This window comes from Pimephales promelas, chromosome 1, assembly GCF_988280905.1.
Source record: "Pimephales promelas chromosome 1, fPimPro1.hap1.1, whole genome shotgun sequence".
Taxonomy (NCBI): Eukaryota; Metazoa; Chordata; class Actinopteri; order Cypriniformes; family Leuciscidae; genus Pimephales; species Pimephales promelas.
Window position 1 is genome coordinate 44,201,769 of NC_142769.1, and position 23,270 is coordinate 44,225,038.

The window sequence follows — 23,270 nt, forward strand, 5'->3', positions numbered from 1 at the left end:
CATTGACCTTTATGTTTTAGTGTGGGCTTTTCTGAGGCTTAGAGAAGGCGATAGAAAGATGTCACATGGACACTTCATTTACTTTATGTGGCGTAGGGTTAGCTGTAATAGCAGTGTGTTTGCCTTTGATTTACTCGATCTTTATATGATTTTTGTACAGAAGAGTCTTATCTAAGGTGCTCAGTTGAGAAATCAATGAGGATACTTTGAGCTTTAACAAAGTGGACAGAAAATGACTGGACAGTATTCTTAATTGACCCAGTGAATGAGGACAGGAGCTGTTAAGCTCCAAAATGACTAAAATAACACCTCTTCTGCAGCCATAGTAGCTGTGCGTGCATAATGAGCAGATTGAAATTGAAGTTGTATTGTCACAATATTTTAATATAATGACTATTATAAATCTTTTGAGCAGCAATTTTCGAGGCATTAGTTATGAGATCATGGCAGAGCGGATGGCAGCAGTTTCCAGCTGAGGTGGCACAGCCTTGGCGCCACTGCTAATGCTAACTGAGCACTGAACACAAATACCTGATTAAGATGTAAATTTATTCATAATTAGAATGTAAATTCTTACATTTGGATGAAGATATCAACTGTCAAATAGCTATGCCATTATATCCCTTTCTCACCCTTTCATACACATCATTTCTTGACGTTTCCCTTCAGTTTTTTTTTTGTGTTTTAGTGAAGGCACAGCCCAGCTATTCAGTTTATAATATTCTCAGTTCATTTTCCGTACCTTTTGTTTGGTTTTGTATTTTTACTTCACCCGTGTCTGATACTTTTGCTCCTGTGGGATTTGGGAAATTTGCGTATGAAAATTGCGTTTCGTTTGGTGCCAGTGTTTTGATTGTGCATCCATTACTTCTGCTGAATATTCCTCAATGCAAATAAGCCCAGACCCACCGAAGAGCTACATGTATCTGAGATAATTAATTTCCTTCTGAAAGCCAGCTGAAAACAGGAAACCCTGCCAGGAACAAGGAAAAAAATTAGTGTTCATTTAGTTGTTTTTTTTGGCAGTGGACAAATTAATAGTTTTTGCCCCAAACAATATGGCCACCTAGGGATATCTGCTTTATTCCTTGCTTCAAGTGGTTTTGGCCCGGGTGGACTGGTAATCAATTAACCATGCCGACTGACATTAGCATGCTAATGTTTCTGTAAGCAAGGGTCAGACTGGCTAGACGAACGCCATCGAGTTTTCGCCTCTTTATTGGTAGGTTGAGGTCTGTTGTTGAGTCTGACCATGTGAAGATCAGTTTTCCATTCAAATGTCTTTCAGCAGTCTGTACTTGGGCGAGTTTCACATTAAATGTAAAGATCATATTCCCCAATACAAGAAATTACATTTTGCATAAAGAATATGAGGGATTTTTTTTGCATTTTTGAAAGGTTCCTTTGCTTAATATTCTTATTACAGTAATGTTAAATTAAATTAAATTATTAAATTGTTTTTGCTTTTATACAATTCATCACGGTAGTATGCCATTTACCATTTACCATTTAGTATATGTTCTAATGGTTTACATTTTTTCTGATTTATTGGAAAAATATTGGAAAAATAATTATAACTGTATTTTACTGTGTTGTAATCAATAATATCCATTATTGAAATATGGGGAGTAATAGTATAATGTGTGTGTATTAAAAATATCTTACCAACCAACTACAGTGTAAAAAATCCAACTTACATTTTGTTTGACAAATTCTGTTTTTAAAGTTTATTCAACTATTTAACATGAAAAAGTTTGTACAACTAACGACCTTAAGTTGAGAAAACTCAAAAATGTCCTGCAGCTGGTTGCCTTAAACTTTTAGGTTTTTTTTCAACTTTTGTTTTACAGTGATCCGATCCGACTTCTAACCTCAAAACCAAAATGCAAACCATAAGAAATCCAAACTATAACACTCCTACATTGTAAAAAAAATATTTTCATGATTTGTAATCACAACATTTTTTCTTATACATAAATAAATAATTTATGTGGTTCAGATAACATAATATTTTGAGTTTCTGATGATTAAATCAATCTCCTTCATTGTATTAACTCAATATTTCCATTTCAATGAACTTTTTTAAGTTAAACCAACATTTTTTTTACAGTGAAACCTAATGCTTCATGGAAAATAAGAAAAACAGATCAAATCGAAACTCCTTAAATAATAAAAACGTAATCTGCAAGATGGGCCATATTCTTAATAAAATGAATGTTTGGCATAATCAATTATGTCGTGAACACTAGTTAATAATTATATGAGGTTATGTAGAATTAATCATCCCAATACTCAAGTATCCGTATGTATGCGTGTTTGATTCTAGCAATGGTTTACCAATCCAGATTCACAGCAAATGTGCGTGATTGCAGCCGTGTGCATGTGAATAGGGGGGATGGGGCGAACTGGAGGCACGCCAGGGATAGGTGAGCTGTCACTGGTCATTAACATCATCACTGCCACGACACAAGGAAGCAGGGAGGCTGGGGGAAGTGGGCGGAGATTGTTTGGCCATAAAATGCAAGTGTGATGGAAAACTGGCTCTCCTACCTTTCTGAACTGCCACATGGGAAACCCAGACACGCAAACAACTTACATCACAACAGTTATTGTCGAAAGGGAACAAACACTAATACAAGAACGTACAAATGAATAGCTGTCAAGTTAGTCATGTTTATTTTTGAGGGCGGAAAATAAACTGATTGCTGTAATTTTTACAAACAAGATGATAAATAATATGGTTTCATGGATGCAATAATATATGTCGTAGTACTATTGACACCCTCCTTGGTTAAATATGAGCAAAGACGCCTGTAAAACATAAATATGCATTGTCAATCCTTTTGAACTTTTACTCCAAAAAAAATTACACATGAATCCAACTTCTCATTGAAGTAAAAGAATTGAAATAATATGTAATAAATGTTCTTCTCTTCAGTTCACTTCACTCATTTTCTATAGGGTTCAGGTCTGGGAACTGGGATGGACACGCAGCTATATTTTGTGCTCAGTGACACATTTTTGTGTTTATTTTAATGCTGGTTTTGGATCATTGTCCTGATGGAAGATGCAACCACGGCCCATTATACTGTAAGATTTCTTGCAGAGGCTGTCAGGTTTTGATCTTTTATCTGTTGGTATTAGCTAGAATACATGATACCATGTATTTGAACAAGATGTCCAGGACTTCCTACAGAAAAATAGGCCCACAACATTAAAGATCTAGGAGTATATTTATATTTAACTAACATTCTAAATATGAATGGAAATATATTTCAGATATATTTTAGTCTTAAAGGGATAGTTCACTTTGAAATTAATTTTTGGTATGTTTTAGCTTAGCTTTACCTCAAGGGCATCCAATATGTAGGTGTAAAAATATCAAAATTGAAAATACTGTGGAAACAAAGACACCTACATTTCTGATGCCGTTGATGTAAGATAAAACTCATTTCAAAGTGAACTATCCTTTTAAGAATTTCTATGGGTCCCACCGCCACTTTAAATTCTTTAACTTTAATGGAAGGGTTATAATTAAGAATTTTTTGAAAGAAAGATCAAAAGGATAAACAAAATGCAGATTTGATCATATTTACAAAGGGTGCCAATAATATTGTGAGTATAATATTTAGATTACATAAAAACTTTCTTAAAACTAAACACTTTCTTTAAAACTTCACCAAAGTTTATATAATAACAGTTATTTAATAGGCCAATATTTCATTTAACTATTTAGATTACATATAAAGTTTTCCTAAACTAAAAAAAAATATATAAACAAAACATATTAAAATTAAATTTATCTTTAAGTATAAAGTTTTCACAAACCAAAAAAAGTTTATGATGGTTAAGAAAAAGAAGAAAATATTTGGATAAAGCAACCATATTGCAATGATTCAATAATGTACATTTTTTACATTTGAATGTAATTTGTCAGTTGAAATGTGACTGGCCCTGACATACTGTAGCCCCGCCCTTGTCCCAATACCACTGTCACTCAGCATTACTCCTCCTCATTAGCTACGATGGGAAAGTTTGTCTAAAGCAGAAATAGCACCGCTTGGCTCACAGTTCACAAAGCTGGGGTCACAAAACACTGCCAACACAGGACTGGGATACGATCTCAGAAACATTCTTTAATATGGATCAGGACCCTCCCATTTTGACTCATGAATAATCTATTAATCTACATTAAACTGCATTGAGAACTCATTAATATGCATTTCCAGTGACCTCGGTCATCTGTTTAGGTTCCATTGAAAAGCAGCCAGTAGGTGCCAGGGTAAAGATGGTCATAAAATTCATCAAGTTTTTATGACCACTTACTCAATGACTGCCTGTTTAAAGGTTTTGATTTATGCAACCTTTAGAAGAACCCTTCCTATCCATATTCAAAGAAGAGAGTAGAAAAAAGGGAGGACAAAGCAGCCCAATAATTCCTCCTTTCAACGTTAATCTTAAAAACGTCATCATTAAGTGTTAATCAAGTATAAATAGGGAGTTAACCAGAGGGTTACCATTAACTACCAACTGCAAATTCTGAAAACCAATCACCTGCAAAATATTCTTTATGAAGCTCAAAGCTATTTTTACAATGTGGACAGAGTTCAGAAACTAGCTGTCAGATGAAAGAAAGTACTTTGAAAGCCCTTCAAGAGTGTGGGAAAGTTATTTTTAGCAGCCATGCCAGAACCGACAAAGACTTCTACTCGGTCATCTTCTGCCCCGGATCAAAATTCCACCTTTGAACCGGCCGACAGTGGACCAGGTGGGGGTGAGGAGGACTTGCTGATGATGGCAAGTTTAGCTCAAATAAGTTTGTCGCTGGCTTTTTAAAGTAAAGCAGTGCACCTCTAAAGACGTTTACTTTATTTCTACACAATAATTGTTACGTATCTGCTCAAATATTACAGGAAGTCACAAGGAAACCGATGCTGTCAAATAGCATCTGTTTAACAATTAAAAAAAAACATCAGTCTCTACTCTCTACACATGATTTAACGGTTACCACTTCTGAGCAAGAAACTTTTCAATCCAGATATTATGATCTGATAATCACCCAGGTACACAATCCTCGTCTCATCCTTGCTTTCATTTTCATAAATTTGTAGAAAATAGGGTATTATGTTCAGAATGGCATGGCACACTGCCTTCTATTTTTTGAAAGAAAGTAGTAGTATGCATACCATGAACGATATGCACATGCACGCCCTAGAACATTTGCCAAAATTTGTCAATGCAAAGAAAACTGCGTGGAATACCGTATTATGCAATGCAATGTGCTTGGCCTAAACTTTAATTTACACTGTAAAAACTAACCTGAGGCAATATACACCGAATTATGCAATATAATGAGGTCATTCGACAACATATCAAACTACTGTACATTAATGTTGAGGGAGAGGATGGGTGTACAAAAATTTGTATTACATTTTTTTCCAGATACAAAGAGATTTCCATCACTTATCTACATTTGTTAAGCATATGCAGCTGTAAATGATACATATATAGTATGATGATGATGATGATGAACTTTTTCTATGTACACAAAAGGCCTATTTCTCTCAAATTTTGTTCACAAATCTGTCTAAATCTGTGTTAGTGAGCACTTCTCCTTTGCCGAGATAATCCATCCACCTCTCAGGTGTGTCATCAAGATTTTGATTAGACCGGATGATTATTGCACAGGTGTGCCTTAGGCTGGCAACAATAAAAGGCCACTCTAAAATGTGCAGTTTTACTGTACTCTAAAAACAGTCAGTATCTGGTGTGACCAGGTTGTTGATTGGTCCATTCCTCTTCAATGGCTTTGTGAAGTTGCTGGATATTGGCAGGACCTGGAACACGCTGTCGTATAAGCCGATCCAGAGCATCCCTGAAACGCCTTAACATTCAATTCATGGGCAACAGCTCTGGTGGACGTTCCTGCAGTCAGCATGCCAATTGCACGCTCCCTCAAAACTTGCGACATCTGTGGCATTGTGCTGTGAGATAAAACTGCACATTTTAGAGTGGCCTTTTGTTGTGGCCAGCCTACCTGTGCAATAATCATGCTGTCTAATCAGCATCTTGATATGCCAAACCTGTGAGGTGGATGGATTCTCGGCAAAGGAGAAGTGCTCACTAACACCGATTTAGACAGATTTGTGAACACTATTTGGGGGTGGGGGTGGTGGTGGCGTAGTGGATAAGACACATGCCTTTGGTGTGAGTGTGACAGTGCAGTAAGTTATACGGCTTTACTTTCACTTTCACTTTGAACGGAACGGGCGGAGTGACTAATTGAGGCTAATTAACGGCGGAAAGGGAAATGAAGGAAAGGTATATTTAACAAAGGGGAAAGAGGACACGTCACCGAGGTATGTTGGTTTGACCTGTGAGTGGAGTTAGCGACTACCGATGTAGAATGGACTTTGTCCTGTGATGGGTGAACCGAGGCTTCCTTCTCATGCTGCCTGTTGCGACGTGGAGTCTGGAGACTTCCAATACGACGCACCTCAAAGACCGGCGGTTTTAAGTGAACTGTTCACCCAAACAACGGGTTAGCTTCCCTCGTGGAGCCTGACGAAGACCTCCCGCTCGCCTGATGCGATTTCTGTCTGATTCCGTCTGCCAAAACTGGTCAGTGTGTTCTACGCTCAGTCCTAAACTACACGTTCACACACACACACACACACATACACACACACGCATTCCATTCATATCCGCATATTTTGTTACTGAATATCTATGCTTTTTGATTGTGAATTTGAATCTGTGCTTTCGTTGGTATATGTGATTCCAATATGTGTTTTGCTCTTTTCTTTCTTTGTTTTCCCTTTTCTTTATAAGTTTGGCGGGACTATCGACACTCGAAACTGCCTGTGTGGACGACCAAATTGAGTGTCAACCCCGTTGTTCTATTGTTTTGTATTCATGTGAGAACTGATATTGAACTCTAATGTTGAGAATACCGATTCTTGCTGACTAATTGATTTATTTTGCTTTCAAAATCAGTAACTTCTGATGTTGTAATAAATTACCGTTAAACTTACACCTTTGATATTTGTTTTTGTGTGTAATCAGTGGTTTTCTTTTCTATCTTGGGTTGTTTAAATTTTGTCAGTTTTATAAAACTGTCTGGCGCCCGAACTTTCTTTGTGAAATAATTAATTTAAGATTAGGGCACCACCCACCACTGTTACATGAGAGACCCAGGTTCGAATCCACTGTGATACACCAATGTGTCCCTGAGCAACACGACACGCTTAACCCCTAGTTGCCCCAGAGGCGTGCGACCTCTGACATATATAGCAATTGGAAGTCGCTTTGGATAAAAAGCGTCAGCTAAATGAATAAATGTAAATGTAAATATTTGAGAGAAATAAGCCTTTTGTGCTCATTCGTATATTCAAATGTCCAAAAATAATAATAAAACGGTCAGTTTCTTAATTAGTGTTCTGACAGCAGCAGCATCACACAAATGCATCACAGTAAATGATTTCATAAAGCTTTGTCTGTAAATGGTTTTAACAATTTCAAAACTCTTACGTGCAATAGCGAGTGGTCGTTGATACATTTCCTACGCAACAACATAAGCCAAACATTTTTCGCATACATTTTCTTTTGTGCAAAAAAATGATTAAAATTTGAAGTTACAAATCCATACAATACAAAAAAATCCACCTCATGACCCCTTTAATTTACTTCAAAAAAAGAAAACGTGTCCTCAGCCCAAACTTTTGAACGGAAGTGTAAATCAACACTCAAATGATACAAAATTAAGTTATTAATGTTAAATTGTTAAATGAAAATTTACATTTTCAATATCCTATCATAAGTCACCCATTAACAATTAATTACAGCAATAATTTCTCCTACATTAAATTTAAAACTGTCCAAAAGCAATGACTTGCAGAAAAGAGCAAAAGCTTGCCTAATTTAATTAAATTAATAAACAAATAAATAAATATGGGGGGAAAAAAATTATATTGGCCACTGCAAAACTCATACTGGTTAACCACCAAAACTAACCCTCCAAAAACTTTAGTTGGATCACGGCAACAAGGCCCAACCAACCATACCCAAATACAGCACAGGCTGGCCCAGACACAACCAATCAATCAAGATCTTGCCGCAGGAGCAGAACCTTCAAAACTAAGACGGGACAACAATAAAAACAATTATTAAAGGAATGCTTGTGTGGTTATGAGAAGTTATAGAACCAATGTTCTGACATATCACCATAAATAAGTCCACACAAGTCTTAAATATGCCCTCAACTATTAAAAAAAAGCTTGCTGATCTTTCAAGATTGTACCTCCACGAGCCACGGCTAATTTTACCCAAATCTTGGGTTGAAGATCATCTGACCTCACCTCCAGAAACCCCAACACCCTCAAGGTGTGTTTGGCTCAAGTTTGGGTCAGGGGTCACTCTAGGGTATGTATAGTTTAATCACATACCTCCTACATTCCAGTCTGAATCCTCACCCCACTTTTTGTCGAGCGTTCAACTAGCATGCGTGCGTATGCGTGAGTGTTTGCTAATTACAACTTTCCTCATAACCCCTCTCTCTCTCTCTTTCTACCTGCCGGAACAGGGACAGGGGTTAATTCTGGCTGCAGGGCATTCTGGGCAATTGACTGCTCATCAACCGCCAAATGAACTTTACCAGTCAGTCAAAGACAAGCAGCCAAAATGCTCCTCTGGGTAGATGAGCGACAGCATGTAGACCCAGCCTGCATTAATAACATTACAAGCACAGCAGTTTCAGAACAGACAGACAGAATATCAACAATCTCGCTCAAATCACACTTGCTTTCGAGAGTTGGGAAGCAAGATTTACTCTAAATGTTTAACAAATGAAAATGTTAAACAAATTCATTTTTCGGTTAATTAGATTCCAAAATTATTATTATTATTATTATAACATTCATTTTAGTTTGGTTATTGTATATTGTAAGATTTTCTGATGCCTTATTTCACTTGAAGCAAGACTGACGTGTTGAAAGCATGATTTTTTATTTTATTTCAAAACCAAGCAAAGTGATGATGATTAATCATCAAAACAAACCATCAAACCATCATCTTATCGATTATGCACCATAGCAAATATAATTATAACACATGACCCCAAATTTCTATATCAGTGCATCATTTCATTAGCAGTATACAAGAAAGTTTCATGCAAGTTAGGAAAGATTCAGCCTAATATTTTTTTAATTTGAGGTTTCCACATGTCTTGCATGGTTTCTATGTGTGAAAACTCATCTTTCGTGGTCATGTTGCCATGACGCGACTAATCTTTGATTGACGTGTGCACTCTAAACGACCTGACTGACACACACTTGGCCTGCCAATCACATTTCAAATAGATAGACCTGATTCACACTGACTCATCTTAAAGGGAAAGGTGAAGAGCATGACTTTCTTTGTACGAATGAAGGTTGGAATGATGGCATGGATAGCAAGAATGATGTCTCAATGTTACCAGTGAGTGGGCAGCAATGGAGCCATATCATTATTCGAGTCATAATTCAGAGGTTCTGAGTGCCAAGAAACACAAAATAAATAAATAAATAAAAAAAAAAAATAAAAAAAAAAAAATCAAGAAAACTCTATTCTTCATAAGTGGCTTTAAGTACTTTGTACTTACATTGAAACAAATAATTTGATACAACGGACTTACTGTGTACATACATGTTTTTACATTGTACTTATATTTTAAAAATACCAGCATGTAATTACAGCTGTAACTAATTTATGTAATTACATCTAATTTATGTAATTAACAAAGCTGACCCATACTTATACTTAAACCCGCCCCTAAACCCACCCATACCACCACACCTGTCCCTTACCCTACCCGTACCCCACCTCAATAGCAGCAAAAGTGTTTTACAATACAGCATTAGCACAATAAGTACATTGTACTTATTTTTCAATATAAGTACATAGTATTTAAAGCCACTTAATATAAAGTGGAACCGATCTTTTTATAGTAAATACAGTTTTTTTGTACTTGATTCTTGGTGTGGTGACAATGTAAACATATATAAACAATTTGTGTCTCTCAGTCAAACCTTCCCATCACGACTGTGGCAGATATATTCACGAAATGATGGCCTAGTAGTGAGGCATGTTGTTTGAGCGCACACACGCTACCAACAGCCCCGCAGGGAAAACTCACTGCATGAATTTAGTTTCGCCCAGTGTAAACTCGGCACGGCACATTTGTTTGTGTGCGTGACAATGTATTGGTGTAACATTATCTATCAAAGACCTGTCTGTACTGTAGGTCTAGATTGGAATGGTAAGATCGAACGGGGAAAATCCCTCATGAAGGCAAGTCACTATCTCTTCCTTTCAATAATATTTTCACAACAATATTTCCTGAGAAATTCTCAACTGCTAGTTTGCCATGTCCCTTCATTGTGATGTCATCAGACCTCCAATGAAGAACGCATTGTCATAATATCTCATTTCTAACGATTCATTCGAATAGTGTAATTGTCCGAAAAAAAATTGTGGAATAAAATACAGTGTTTCTGTAAACCCAAAAATCATGGGATCAATTCTCAGGGAATGCAAAATCTGATAAATCACATACCTTAAGAGAGTTCACTTTAAGAAAAAAAACTTTTGCTGATAATTTACTCACCCCCATGTCATCCAAGATGTCCACGTCTTTCTTTCTTCAGTTGAAAAGAAATTAAGGTTTTTGATGAAAACATTCCAGGATTTTTCTCCATATAACGGACTTCAATGGGAACCAAACAGTTTAAGGTCCAAATTAGAGTTTCAGTGCAGCTTCAAAGTCTTATAAAGGACTCTTTGAGTCATGACTCGAAAAAAGATTTGTTCATTTTGATGAACGAGATCGAACAGGAGAGTCACGAATGCTCATCACAGAACAGAGCAAGGCTAGCATTTGTGCTTATTAAACTTAAACTTTGATATTTATTTTTTAAATGAGCGATCATTTTGCTTGATAATACCCTTATTCATCGTCTGGTGTCGTTTAAAGCCCTTTAAATCTGCACTGAAACTCTCATTTGGTCCTTGAACCGTTTGGTTCCCATTGAAATCCATTATATGGAGAAAATCCTGGAATGTTTTCAACAAAAACCTTAATTTCTTTTCAACTGAAGAAAGAAAGACATGGACATCTTGGATGACATGGGGGTGAGTAAATTACCAGCAAAAGTTTTTTATTTTAAGTGAACTACTCCTTTAACTGCAATACTGTTTAGGGTACACTCTAAAAAATAAAAATAAATCACTGTTGAGCTTTTTGGGTCTTTTTTTGGGAGTTATTTTTTCGGTGTTTGGGTAGATGTACCAACCCAGTGGTTGAGCTATTTATCAAGGGCTTGTTCCATCCTCTTCAGGAGAGAGGAGTTCTCAGTGCCATCAAATTTGTGCATTCCTTCTGTAAAATACAAGTTTGTGAACATTTTATTTTATCTATAAAATCCTTACTGTGCAGTAAATCATGTCATTTTATGTGAAGCAACATACAAGGATATGAGTCACCTAAATGAATGTTGAATCCGTCTATTTGATCTATCACTAAATCTAAATAATTTTACTCTAAATACTCAGTGCTGTTCACCAATAGTTGCAAGTTAGGTCTCACTGGTAGTGTATTTCAGCTATGATTGAAACACAGGACGGCGGTCTAAAGTTACGAGAGCCAGCTCCGTTACAGGTTTGTTAAACGGGTTTAAATGTAGGCAACAGCCCAATTTGATGGGTAAAATTAGCCCAAGATTGTGTCCTAGATTTACCCAGACCTTAGGAATCGAACCCTTGACCTTGGCTTGCTAACACTATGTGCTTGAGTTACAAACTATCCTACTATCCTTAAAACGATAGAGGTGGTGATGGCGCATTGGATAAGACACATGCCTTTGGTGTGAGAGACCCAGGTTCGAATCCACTGTGAGACACCAATGTGTCCCTGAGCAACACACTTAACCCCTAGTTGCTCCAGGGGCGTGCGACCTCTGACATATATAGCTATTGTAAGTCGCTTTGGATAAAAGCGTCAGCTAAATGTAAATGTAAAAGGGTTGTGGCAAAAGATCAGGTATGAAAAGATGTTAAGGTATATTACGCTGCTTAAAAAATACACGCAAATACTTCAGTGCTGCTACAACACAAACCTACATTTGAGACCATCCACAAACTCAAAGTGGTCGGCCCATTAAACAGCCATTGAGGGAAACCACCTTGACTTTTACTGACCCTATAAATCTAGTGAGGAGTGAATGAGAGGTCTCTGCCTTAGACAGCGTTTAAAGACAAAGACTACTGGTCCTTCTGAGACAACAGACTTCCTGCTTAACTATTAACAGCTTCACCAGTGATAACTTAATTAGGGGCCAATGATGGGGCTTCAGTAAGAGCTTGGGCCCTTTCATTTGTGTCCACTTGATGGACAGGCACTCATTGGAAGTGTATGGTGTGTGCGTGTGTGTGTGTGTGTGTGTGCTGAAGAGTTAAAAAAATGGCCAAAAAGGGACAGAATAAAGACTCATTGTAGCTCATTTGGGAATTTTACTAACAAACAAGTTTCTAAGTTTTAACAATTTATACTGACAATAGTTACAGTGTTGTTGAGGTTAACGCATTACAGGTAACATGAGTAATATAAAGTAATCGGATAAACAAGCAAAGTATGTTTAAATATACAGCTAAATATCTGATTTAGAACTTTATTATTCACATTTATTGACCGACACCTCGTTGAGATGAATCTTGAGAACTGTAAGTGCAGAGGTGTTGTATGTGTGCTGTAAAAACATGATGGTTATTGTAGTTTTAGAATAAATGTGAGCATTTACTCATCTAACTTACACAAAAACAGACTAAGTATTCCTCAAAATGAATACAAATAGTCATTAATAACCAATGTCTTTGCTACTGACTTTTGATGATCCAATTCAACCATGCCAAATTAGCAAAAATGATAAACATCACATTTGTGTTTTAATTTTGTTTCTTTTTGTTTTTGCTGTCAAACTGTCTTTACATTTGCCAAAAAGATTTATTGTGTTTTATTAAACGCATAAAACAAACTAACAAGCAAGCCGAGCCAAGGTGAGAAACCATGAAAGTAACATGTAACAATACTTTCCATAAAAAGTAACTAAGTAACAGAATAAGTTACTTTTTAAGGAGTAACACATTACTTTTTTTTATAAGTAACTATTTTTCTGACAAAGTATTACTTTCGAAACGATTTTTGATCGGACCTGTCTGAGTGCCATTTAATTCCCAGTGCAAACAAGCTACACACATTAAAGAAAGAGTATTTATCAGACTTCAGAAAGAAAATCTCAAGGTCTTTTAAGGTCATTCTTTGAGGTGTAACATCTCCAGTCTACAATCAATAGTTTCAACCTTTCTTGACACTCAATAGCAGAGTAAAATAAACAGGAATTAGTGAAGCACAGCTAATGCGGACATCGATTCATTATCATGACCACTTAATATGTGCACTGATTCGAGAGGAAAATAAAATTAGCAACTAAAAGAAGTCATTCCTTAGCACCCAGTAACGTCAAACTCTTCCTGTTCGCCACGAGAACGAACAAACATTAAGATAAAAAAGCTGCAGGAATATGTATAATATCATTTTCCAAAGAACCTTTTTAAATGTATCTGGTGTACTGTGACATTATTGTGAACTCACCTCAATTGTGAACTGCTTCCTCTTGAGTTTGAAGGCCAAGTCTTTCGTATCGGGTACTTCACATGACAAACAGTTCAGATGAGGCAACTGACGAACATGCAGGAGACCTGAACAAACACAGAAGACATTCACAGCGAATCATATTACGGTGTAAACATGCTAGAAACACATACTGACAGAGATATTAGTCACTATAGACTACCATTCAAAAGTATGAAGTCAGTAAGATTTTTTTAACATTTTTGAAAGATGTTTCTTTTGCTCACCAAGTCTGCATTTATTTGATTAAAAATACATTTCAATTTATTTCAAAATGTAATTTGGAATTTATTTATGTAAAGTTGAATTTTCAGCATCATTACTCCAGTCATCAGTGTCACATAATCCTTCAGAAATCATTGAGAACACTCACAAATTGTGAAGGATTTACTTTTTGAAACAAATTTCACTCAGAAATTGCTGGTGAATTTCATAAATAAATACAAAAAGAAACTGCGTTTCAAAAAGAAAGTAGCACATTGAATTAAATGTGAAATTTTGAAGTAAAATTACTTCTTGTAAACATACTCCAAAAATGTCGAACATGTCAAACTTCGAAAAATAATGTCAATGTTATTTTCTTAAAGGGATACTCCACTTTTTTTTGAAAATGGGCTAATTTTAAAACTCCCCCAGAGTTAAGCTGTTGAGTTTTACCATTTTTGAATCCATTCAGCCGATCTCCGATTCTGGCGGTACCACTTTTAACATAGCTTAGCATACTAAGTGCAGAAGACCGTTAGCATTTCTCCAAAAAAAAAAATAATAAAGTTTAGATATTTTTCCTATTTAAAACTTGACTCTTCTGTAGCTACATCGTGCACTAAGACTGACGGAAAATGTAAATTTGCAATTTTCAAGGCTGATATGGCTAAGAACTATACTCTCATTCCTGCGTAATAATCAAGAAACTTCACTACCGTACCATGAGTGTAGCAGGTGTAATGATATGACGCAGCGCCTGAAAATAGTGCCCAGCTTCCACCGTGACCGGGACTAAGTTTTTGTAGTCATTGCGCCTGCTGCACTCATGGTACGACAGTAAAGTGTCTTGATTATTACTGCATTTTTTTTTTTTTGAGAAATGCTAATGTCTTGTGCACTTCAATAATGTACAGTATGCTAAGCTGTGCTAAAAGTGGTACCGCCAGAACCGGAGATTGGCTGAATGGTTTCAAAAACGGTAAAACTCAACAGTTTAACTTTGGGGGAGTTGTAAAATTAGCCTATTCGGGATGAGTATCCCTTTAATTTTTCTGATAAATATTTTGTGGAAACAGAATTTTATATTCTTTGATGAATAGAAAGTTCAAATAATGGCATTTATTTGAAATAGTAAATATATTTATGATTTTTCACAATGAAAAGCCTCTAAGTGCCATTTGAAATTTTCTTCAAGAATCATAACTTTTATCAAGCTTGTATATTTAAGTTCAGTAATTGCACTTAATTGGCAATGAAGATTACCTATTAATTGTCATTTAAGTGAAATTACTGAACTTAAATACACAAGCTTGATAAAAATGATCATTCTAGATTTATCATTCAAATATTTATGTCACTTTTGATCAAATTATTGCATCCTTGCTGAATAAAATCTTACAGACTGCAAACATTTGAACGGTAGTGTAAACTATAGTGCCTATGGGGATCATCTTTAATAAACAAAAAACTGAAACTGCACTCAAAATCCATTTGGCAGGACTTTTCTGAGAGGCTAATAAGCATGTTGTGAAATAAATATTTTTCCCAGGTGTTGTTTTGCCTGTTGCCCATTTAATAAGACTCTTGCTTCCATTGTCTGCTGAGTTTTACAGTGTGTACATGTAGCTATCATCTTTCACACTGGCCACTATAGCATTGTATCAACCATTATTTTATTAGCTGCACCAATGGGCAGAAACCAAAACATATGAGAGAAGGACTACAGCGGAGGGAGGAGAGAAATGGGTTGGTGGGAGGGAGAGAAAGACAGAGAGGTGAGTGGAGGATGGGGGTAAAACAAGGTCAGTCGGCGCAGGGGCATGTTGGGAAGAGAGAAAGCTTTTTCGTCCTCTTTAATTCCTCCCATCTTTTTCCCTCAGTTATGCGGCCAGTAGAAATATGGCATTAAAAAGAAGCACTGAAGACCAGGATGAGGGGGATGAGAGGATGGAAAGAGCATGTGTGTGTGTGTGGGTAAAGGCCCCGCTTGTAAAGGGACCCGTGCGCTAGGTTGATTCCGCTCGAGTTGATTCGCTGTGACAGAACTCCCAACATGCTTTGTGCAGCGGACGCACCACAGAAAAGAAAGAGTGGCCTCATGTACGTCTTTACATTCACTAAGACCTTATGGCACATCGTTATTCATGAAAAGAGGTAAAAATCAATAGCAAAAGCTAACAATAACTGTTCGAACACACTGAAAGTAAGGCTATGCATTGCAAAGATGTTTGTGAAACCATCTAGAAAGCATTGCATTATATTTTTAAGTATCTTATCCGTTTTCAAACATCTTAAAGGGTTTTTCACATATAATTGAAACAACACTAATATAATTAGAGTCTTATTTTGTTCACAAATATCATAATATTATCATTCATCTGTTTTGCTAAACAAATGCTCTAATAATTATATATTTACCACCCATCCAATACGCATTGACATTGCACATGTGGTATCACAGAATCCATGTATTATCTAATCTAATAACTAAAAACTAAATAACATTTTGACCTAAAAAAAGATGCAATGTATTATGTTATATAATTATTTTATATTTTTAATAGTATATTATTAAATAAAATAACGTAACATAATAAGTAAAAGTACCAACTCATAAAATTGAAAACATAAGAGTGTAATTTCATTATAAATATGTGATAGATACCTTGATAAAGAAACTATTGAAAAAAAATAATAAAATAAGTAAGTAAATAAGTACATAAACTATCATCTGAGGTCATTAGTGTTTGTAAACCACACCCCCTCAGGCCATTCTGTACTTGTAAATGAATGCAAGAAAGAAACAGGGCAGGGGCGGAAACAAGGAGAGAGAACTGTAAACAAACTGACCTTTACAGAGAGATGGACAAAAAAAAAAGATGAAGAGATAAAGCATGCAACATTAAGAGATGGCGAGAGTGCACGATGAAAACAAGGGAGGATATAACGAGGCACAATGAGAGGAAAAAGGACAGAACGGAAAGAGCGTGAGCCCAAAAGATCTTCCTCATCTGCAGTGTGGCCACAGAGAGGTTTTAGCCAGTATGAAAATATTGATTCTGCAACTCTGCGGCCCCTGAGGGCTGTGCTGGGTGCTTGTGATGGGGCGGTGGGGGCTCTCTCTCTCTCTCTCTCTCTCTCTCTCTCTCTCTGAGTGTGTGTGTGTGTGTGTTTTCCGTGGCAGCTGAATCTCCCCCTGGCCTGTCTGCCAAGGAGCACGTCTGATTGAACACGGCCACACTAACAGGAGCTGACAGCTAGAGAGAGGTCCACCCTGCCTGCCCCTTTCTACTAATGCACTTTACTGAGCGACTGTGTGTGTGTGTGTGTGTTTGTGAGAGCCAGAAAGATAGGATGATGCAAAAGGCATGAATAAGACGAGGGACCAATGAGACATCTTTTGAAAATAGATTTTCTGAAGAAATGCGAGGGGTGTCCGTCATGATTCTAGACTGGTCTGGATGGTTGCCAGGGTGTTGCTATGCAGTAGCTGAGGTGTTCTGTGCAGTGTTATTTATATACCACTATACTGTAGTATTTATTAATGCTCTGAATTCACTTTTATTTTCTATAAATTCAGTTTTTGTGTCGGATTAAGTTTTAGTAATTTTGCTTCGTGCTTTTGTCCTTTTTAGTATTTTCTTAAAATATATATATTTTTTTTATTTGGCTTTATTTCAGTTTTAGTAGTACTTAAGCTTATTTTTTTATTTTGTTTTTTAACATTTCTTTATTATATAATACTGTATATTTTTAGTTAACAATAACACTGATTCTAATTTTGCTTTGTGCTTTTGTCCTTTTTAGTAGTTTTTTAAAATATATTTTTTATTTGAATTATTTTAGTTTTAGTAGTACTTAAGCATATTTATTTATTTTATTTTTTAACATTTCTTTATTATATAATACTGTATATTTTTAGTTAACAATAACACTGATTCTAATTTTGCTTTGTTCTTTTGTCCTTTTTAGTAGTTTTTTTAAATATTTTTTTTATTTAGCTTTATTTTATTTTTAGTAGTACTTCAGCTTATTTTTTTATTTTATTTTTTAACATTTCTTTATTATATAATACTGTGTATTTTTAGTTAACAATAACACTGATTCTGAGTCACCCTCATGTCACTTATAAACTATTATTGTTTTTATTATTATTTGAATTACGCTTTAATTTTAGTTAAGTAATTGTTGTGTTTTTGTAATTTGTAATGTCCATATAGCATTTATAAATTGTTATTTATTCATTTTAGTTTATTTAATTTTAGTTATTATTTTAGCACTTCAACTTAACCTAAACAGAAATGAGAAATAATTGTTGTAATAAAATAAGTTTAACAAATATATATTTTTAATGGTTTTACTTTGAATTAACAATAATAACCCCGGCCCCTGTAACATTCTGGTCTCTAGATACATTGATTTTTGGTATCTGGTCTCTAGAAATGTCCATCAGTTTTATCATTCGCCATAAAAAATATCGAAATCCCATTGATTAAATTAGGTATCAATCGGTGCAGAAGGAGTTAAGGCCATCGCACACAGAGTCTGAAATTCGCGTCCGAAATTTCTGCACGTTAAAAAATAAATACGACCTAACGTTATGTCAATCACGCTTGCAAACTGCCTCTGAAACTTTCATCCGTCATAAAAAAAAAAATCGGATCGGGTTTGATTTTCAGTATTTTTCGTATCCGTAGCAAAGAGTTTGAATGGACTTTGAATGTCTTTTTTGACAATTCAGAGCCACCGAATCACAAATACGAAAAAACGCATACGAAAATATGGGACTCAGTGTGCAATAGCCTTTACAAGCCAAGATCTAATATCTAGGCTTTAAGGGTTTCTGTCAGTGTATTTGAACTCTTGTATGCATGTTTCTCCTCCTCACCATGATAGTCTTTGTAAAGTGGGTTGGTCTCCTTCTCTGAGCCTCTGAATGACTCCAGAGCGATGGCTGTGTCACTCAGTCTGATTATTCGTCCCATTATGGCTCTGTTCTGAGAGTGCGAAACAGAAAGAGAGAGTGGGAATAGAGGAGAAATACAGGAAATAAATGAGAATAGTCCAATTAAAAGTGTACAAACAAATGTAGAAACATCTAGAGCAAAGCTGAGAGCATCTCTTGCTAATTAAACCCATCCTAACAAGCAGGGGTTTCACTCCCTTTACTCTGAGAACTGAATTAGGTCATCATTATTTCCCGGAAAAATGGAGCAGGGTATTCCGGAGGCGGGACTCATGATCTTACAACAAAGCCTGAGCTTACAGATCCAAAACCACATCAGTCAGCAGTGATTCAAACAAAAAAATTAATTTTAAATTAATATATTTTTTTTACCAACACCCCTCTCTGTGATTACTGATGATTGTTCACATTTGAGATATCACTGATGTCCATTTGAGGTAAACATTGTTTCCATTTGTTAAGGTGAGCAAACTTTTGAATGGTAGTGTATGTGCTTATAGCAACAGGATTTTAGAAACGTATGCTTGTATGCTTGATAATACTTAGGCCAGATCTGTGGTTACAAGAGGTAAAAAATGATAAATACAGTTCGTTTTCTCATACAAACCGCTCGTTTCGTGTCTTAGGCCATTAATGTGTACTTACATTTACGAGTCATTAAATCAAGTTTAATTTGGACTTCTCTGTGAGGTGGTGACCATAGAGCTCCATTATATGACTGACAGAATATCAAAATTGAAAATACTGTGGAAACAAAGACACCTACATCTTGGATGCCCTTAAGGTAAGCTAAAACATACCTAACATTAATTTCAAAGTGAACTATCCCTTTAATCATGGCATCCAAACTGGTAATATAAGGTTTAGGATTTCAGCTGTACTGTATAATGCAACCACTGTGAAATGCTGCCTTTGGTTGCGTCGTGTGACATTAAATCCATCAGATAAGAGCAGAACATACGTTTGGTGCTCAAACACATTGAGTGTTCTGATTCCCTCAAACACATGCTCTCCAAATCTGTCTGTCTCTCTAACTCGGATCGCACAACTCATGCAGTGTCGCCATACGGCACAAATCTGGACGAACGCAAGCACGAAGCCACATCAACTCAGAGAAAGATCCAAAGATCCCGTCTGCTTCAGAGCAAAGACTTTGCACCCATTAATGCTTTCATTCCAAAAATATCTGCTGTTAAATGGTGTAAAAATGCCTTTCAGCTCATTGAGGTTTTGAGTCACACAAGAATTTACACTTTGAAATGGACGAGCTAATAATGCATTTCCCATGATGATTTTTATGGGAACCATTAGATTAAAATGTGGTAAAATGTGTTAAAGAGAGATAAATGTATGATATAAATGGGCTAGAATGGGCTTGGAAAATAAGTTATGAAAACCTTACTGATATGAAGATCCTGTCATGAGATTGAACAAACACAAGTCAAAAGCTGCAATGAGACAATCAGCTAGCTTAAAGTGTTAAAGAGCGAAAAAAGCACAAATGCAGATCAAATATGAGCAGCAAATCTGCTGAGAGCGCCTCCTCCTGGTCAAAAACAAATACGGAGGCCATTCGGAAAGGCGGGAACACTCCAAAGACAGACAGAGAGATCAGGCTGTAGTGAAAAATTTATCTCTACGCCACTCCTGAATATTTCATGCGCTCCCTCTCTGTAGCAGCTGACGTGGCCTAATGCAGTTTTCATGCATCCGTGTCCTCTTTTCTTTCCTCCTTTCTCTTTTCATTCCTTCTACAGCAGACTTTGAGAGCATGTATGTTTGTGAACGCAGCCTTGACCCTTTTCCCAAATCTAGCATAAAAAATTTAACTCAAGCAACTGTGTTAGTGACAGTCGCTGCCAACTTAACGCCATCACACCAATTCAAGTAAACAATACAGCTGAAAATGCAATGCAACTACACATCAGTTGGGCCAACATTTGGAAGAGTGAAGTCCAGGATGGACTTATTGTGTGTAGTTAGGAAATATTGTGTAGTGGAACTGATTAATCTTCTCAAAGCAACTAAAATAAAGATGTTTTTATGGACATGGCAGGAAAATAAAAAAAAGTATTTTAATTATAAACAGAGAGAAAAAAAGATGCATATGTAAATAAATAAACGTATACAATTCATTGTGACAATGTGAAGTAAATGCACAAGTATCCAGCAAAAAGATAAATCAAATACAGAAATTATTTCTGCTCGTGTTATGAAATTAAGATATTTAGGCATTTTAACACGGTTCATCACGAGAATGCTAATATACATATAGCTAATTTCAAATAGATTTAAACATTAGAAATTAAATCTGAAGAGCATTTTAATGACACAATTACAACAAATTTCTATATAAATTGGCTTTACATAAATTATCATTCAACTTAAATTAACATTTTACACATTTTTTTGTCCAGTTGCCGCCACAGTTGGAATCTGCTCATTTTTGAGAGGAAATCTGTGCAATTAATATATTTAAAAATGACATACAGTATTAATATAGACCTTAAGGTCTGTTCACACCGGGACGAATTTCGCATGCGATATTCGGCGATGTTTAACGGCTCATGACTAAACAAAGGGCGCCAATGTGAGTGTGCACACTGACAAGAAAAAGTGTCATTTTTAAAAATAAAAAACGCCTGGGGTTCGTTTTTTTTTTTTTGACGCGCCTCGTCAAACTATCCGACCAACGAGATTGGCGCTTTTGCTCACGTGTTTGGAGCTTCTGAAGTATAACAGTAATACACAACATGGGGGGTGAACAGCCCTTAAGGTTCACACCGGGACGAATTTCACGCGCGTTATTCGCCGACAATTTAACGCCTCGTGACTAAAAAACGCCTCGTGACTGAAAAACGCCACGCGTAAAAGCATAATTAAAAAACAAACAAAAAAAAACACCTTGGTTTCTTTTTTTTTTGGTTTGACGCACCCGGTCAAAAACTATCCGACCAATGAGATTGACGCTTTTGCTTTCCTGTCTGGAGTTTCTGAAGTTACATACGTAACGGCGAAGAATATGTACGGCAAGTAGCGTCGCCGTCTACACTGCCGGGAAGAAATAAGACGAGGAAGATGCAAGGCAAGATAAATGTGGAGCTGCAGCTGGTCTCATTGGTGTCGGAACATAAATGACATTTCTGTTTTACATTAAGCGCCATCTAATGTCTGGGAATGAATTGGCATGTTCACTCGGCTCATCGTCAGCGAAAAACGCTTGGGTGTGAAAACAAAAACTGTATTGAAAACACTGGCAAATAAGGTGCGCCGATATTCGTCCGCGGTGTGTACGGCCCTTTATGTAACCCCGCCCCTTTTGTATCTTCTCAGCATAAGATCGTATGGATTTATGAACTAACCGCTACTTTTTAAATCTTCCTGGTCTATTGAAGGTTCAAGTTTAGCTTCGGTTTATGCTTGCTGATCAATGTATAAATGTGAATAAAAGACTAAGTTCAATCTGTTCATCATATAAAGCAATCAAGTCTCATCAGAAAATTTGGTCTAAACTGCTAAATTAGTTTTACATCTTCTTTAGGAACTTTTTGAAGTATCAAAGTGGTAGTAGCGTGGCTGTCAATGGAGGGACAGAAAGCTCAGATTTCATTAAAAAGATTTGTGACAGGGTTTGTGTCCCGAAGATAAATGAAAATCTTACAAGTTTAAAACGACATGACGGTGAGTAATTAAATGACAGAATTTTCATTTTTGGGTGAACTACCTTTCTTTATTATTTAGGTGACTAAAGAAACAAACAATGAATTTGTAAAAGTGTGAAAAATGAGCGCTTGCTTTCAGCCCAACTGAACCGATTCCATGCAGGCCTACTAATTGGTTACAGAAAATGTACACATAAGATAGCCTTGCTATAAAAGTCACATCAAAACAAAAACTCGAGTCGTAGCGGTCCAGCTCTTCCTCATTCTGTCTCCTCGGCTGTTAACTCTTTAGACTGAAAGACTGGGTCTCCAGGGTCCTGGACCCAACAGAGGCTGTATAGGTGTGCGTGTTAGAGGACTATGGCTATTTGAGCAGAGATTGATTAAAGATTCAGATGGACCGTGGCTTTAATCTCGTCATAGGAGGCTTTCAACGCCCAGCCCTTTCACGTCGACATTAAAAATACATGACAGAACTTTTCATTACAAGCCACATCAGACAGATTTTAGATGAGGTGCTAATGCAAATAATGGAGGATTAACACACCATCTCTATGAGTTGACCCCGCATTTAGTAGTTAAAGCATTTATTCATCATACTGTACACTAGTAATGTTACAGTACATTAAAAAAAAATCTATTTAAGCTCCACAAATGAGCTGATATATTGATACAAAAGCTTCAGAGATTTAAACTGAAGTCCAAAAACAACTTGCAT

General features: G+C 36.3%; 1 protein-coding gene across 2 annotated transcripts in view; it reads right to left on the reverse strand.

Moving 5' to 3' along the window:
- elp4 (elongator acetyltransferase complex subunit 4) overlaps window positions 1-23,270 on the reverse strand; it is a 97,290-nt gene that overhangs the window by 33,681 nt on the left and 40,339 nt on the right. For both annotated transcript variants that reach the window (XR_016168265.1, XM_039659328.2), the window contains exons 8-9: window positions 18,813-18,921; window positions 13,682-13,788 (exon numbers count right to left, since the gene is read on the reverse strand). Coding sequence is in view for 1 of the 2 variants with exons in the window: in XM_039659328.2 (XP_039515262.2) it covers window positions 13,682-13,788; window positions 18,813-18,921 (216 nt within the window). In the remaining variant the exon portion in view is untranslated. The remainder of the gene's footprint in view (window positions 1-13,681; window positions 13,789-18,812; window positions 18,922-23,270) is intronic.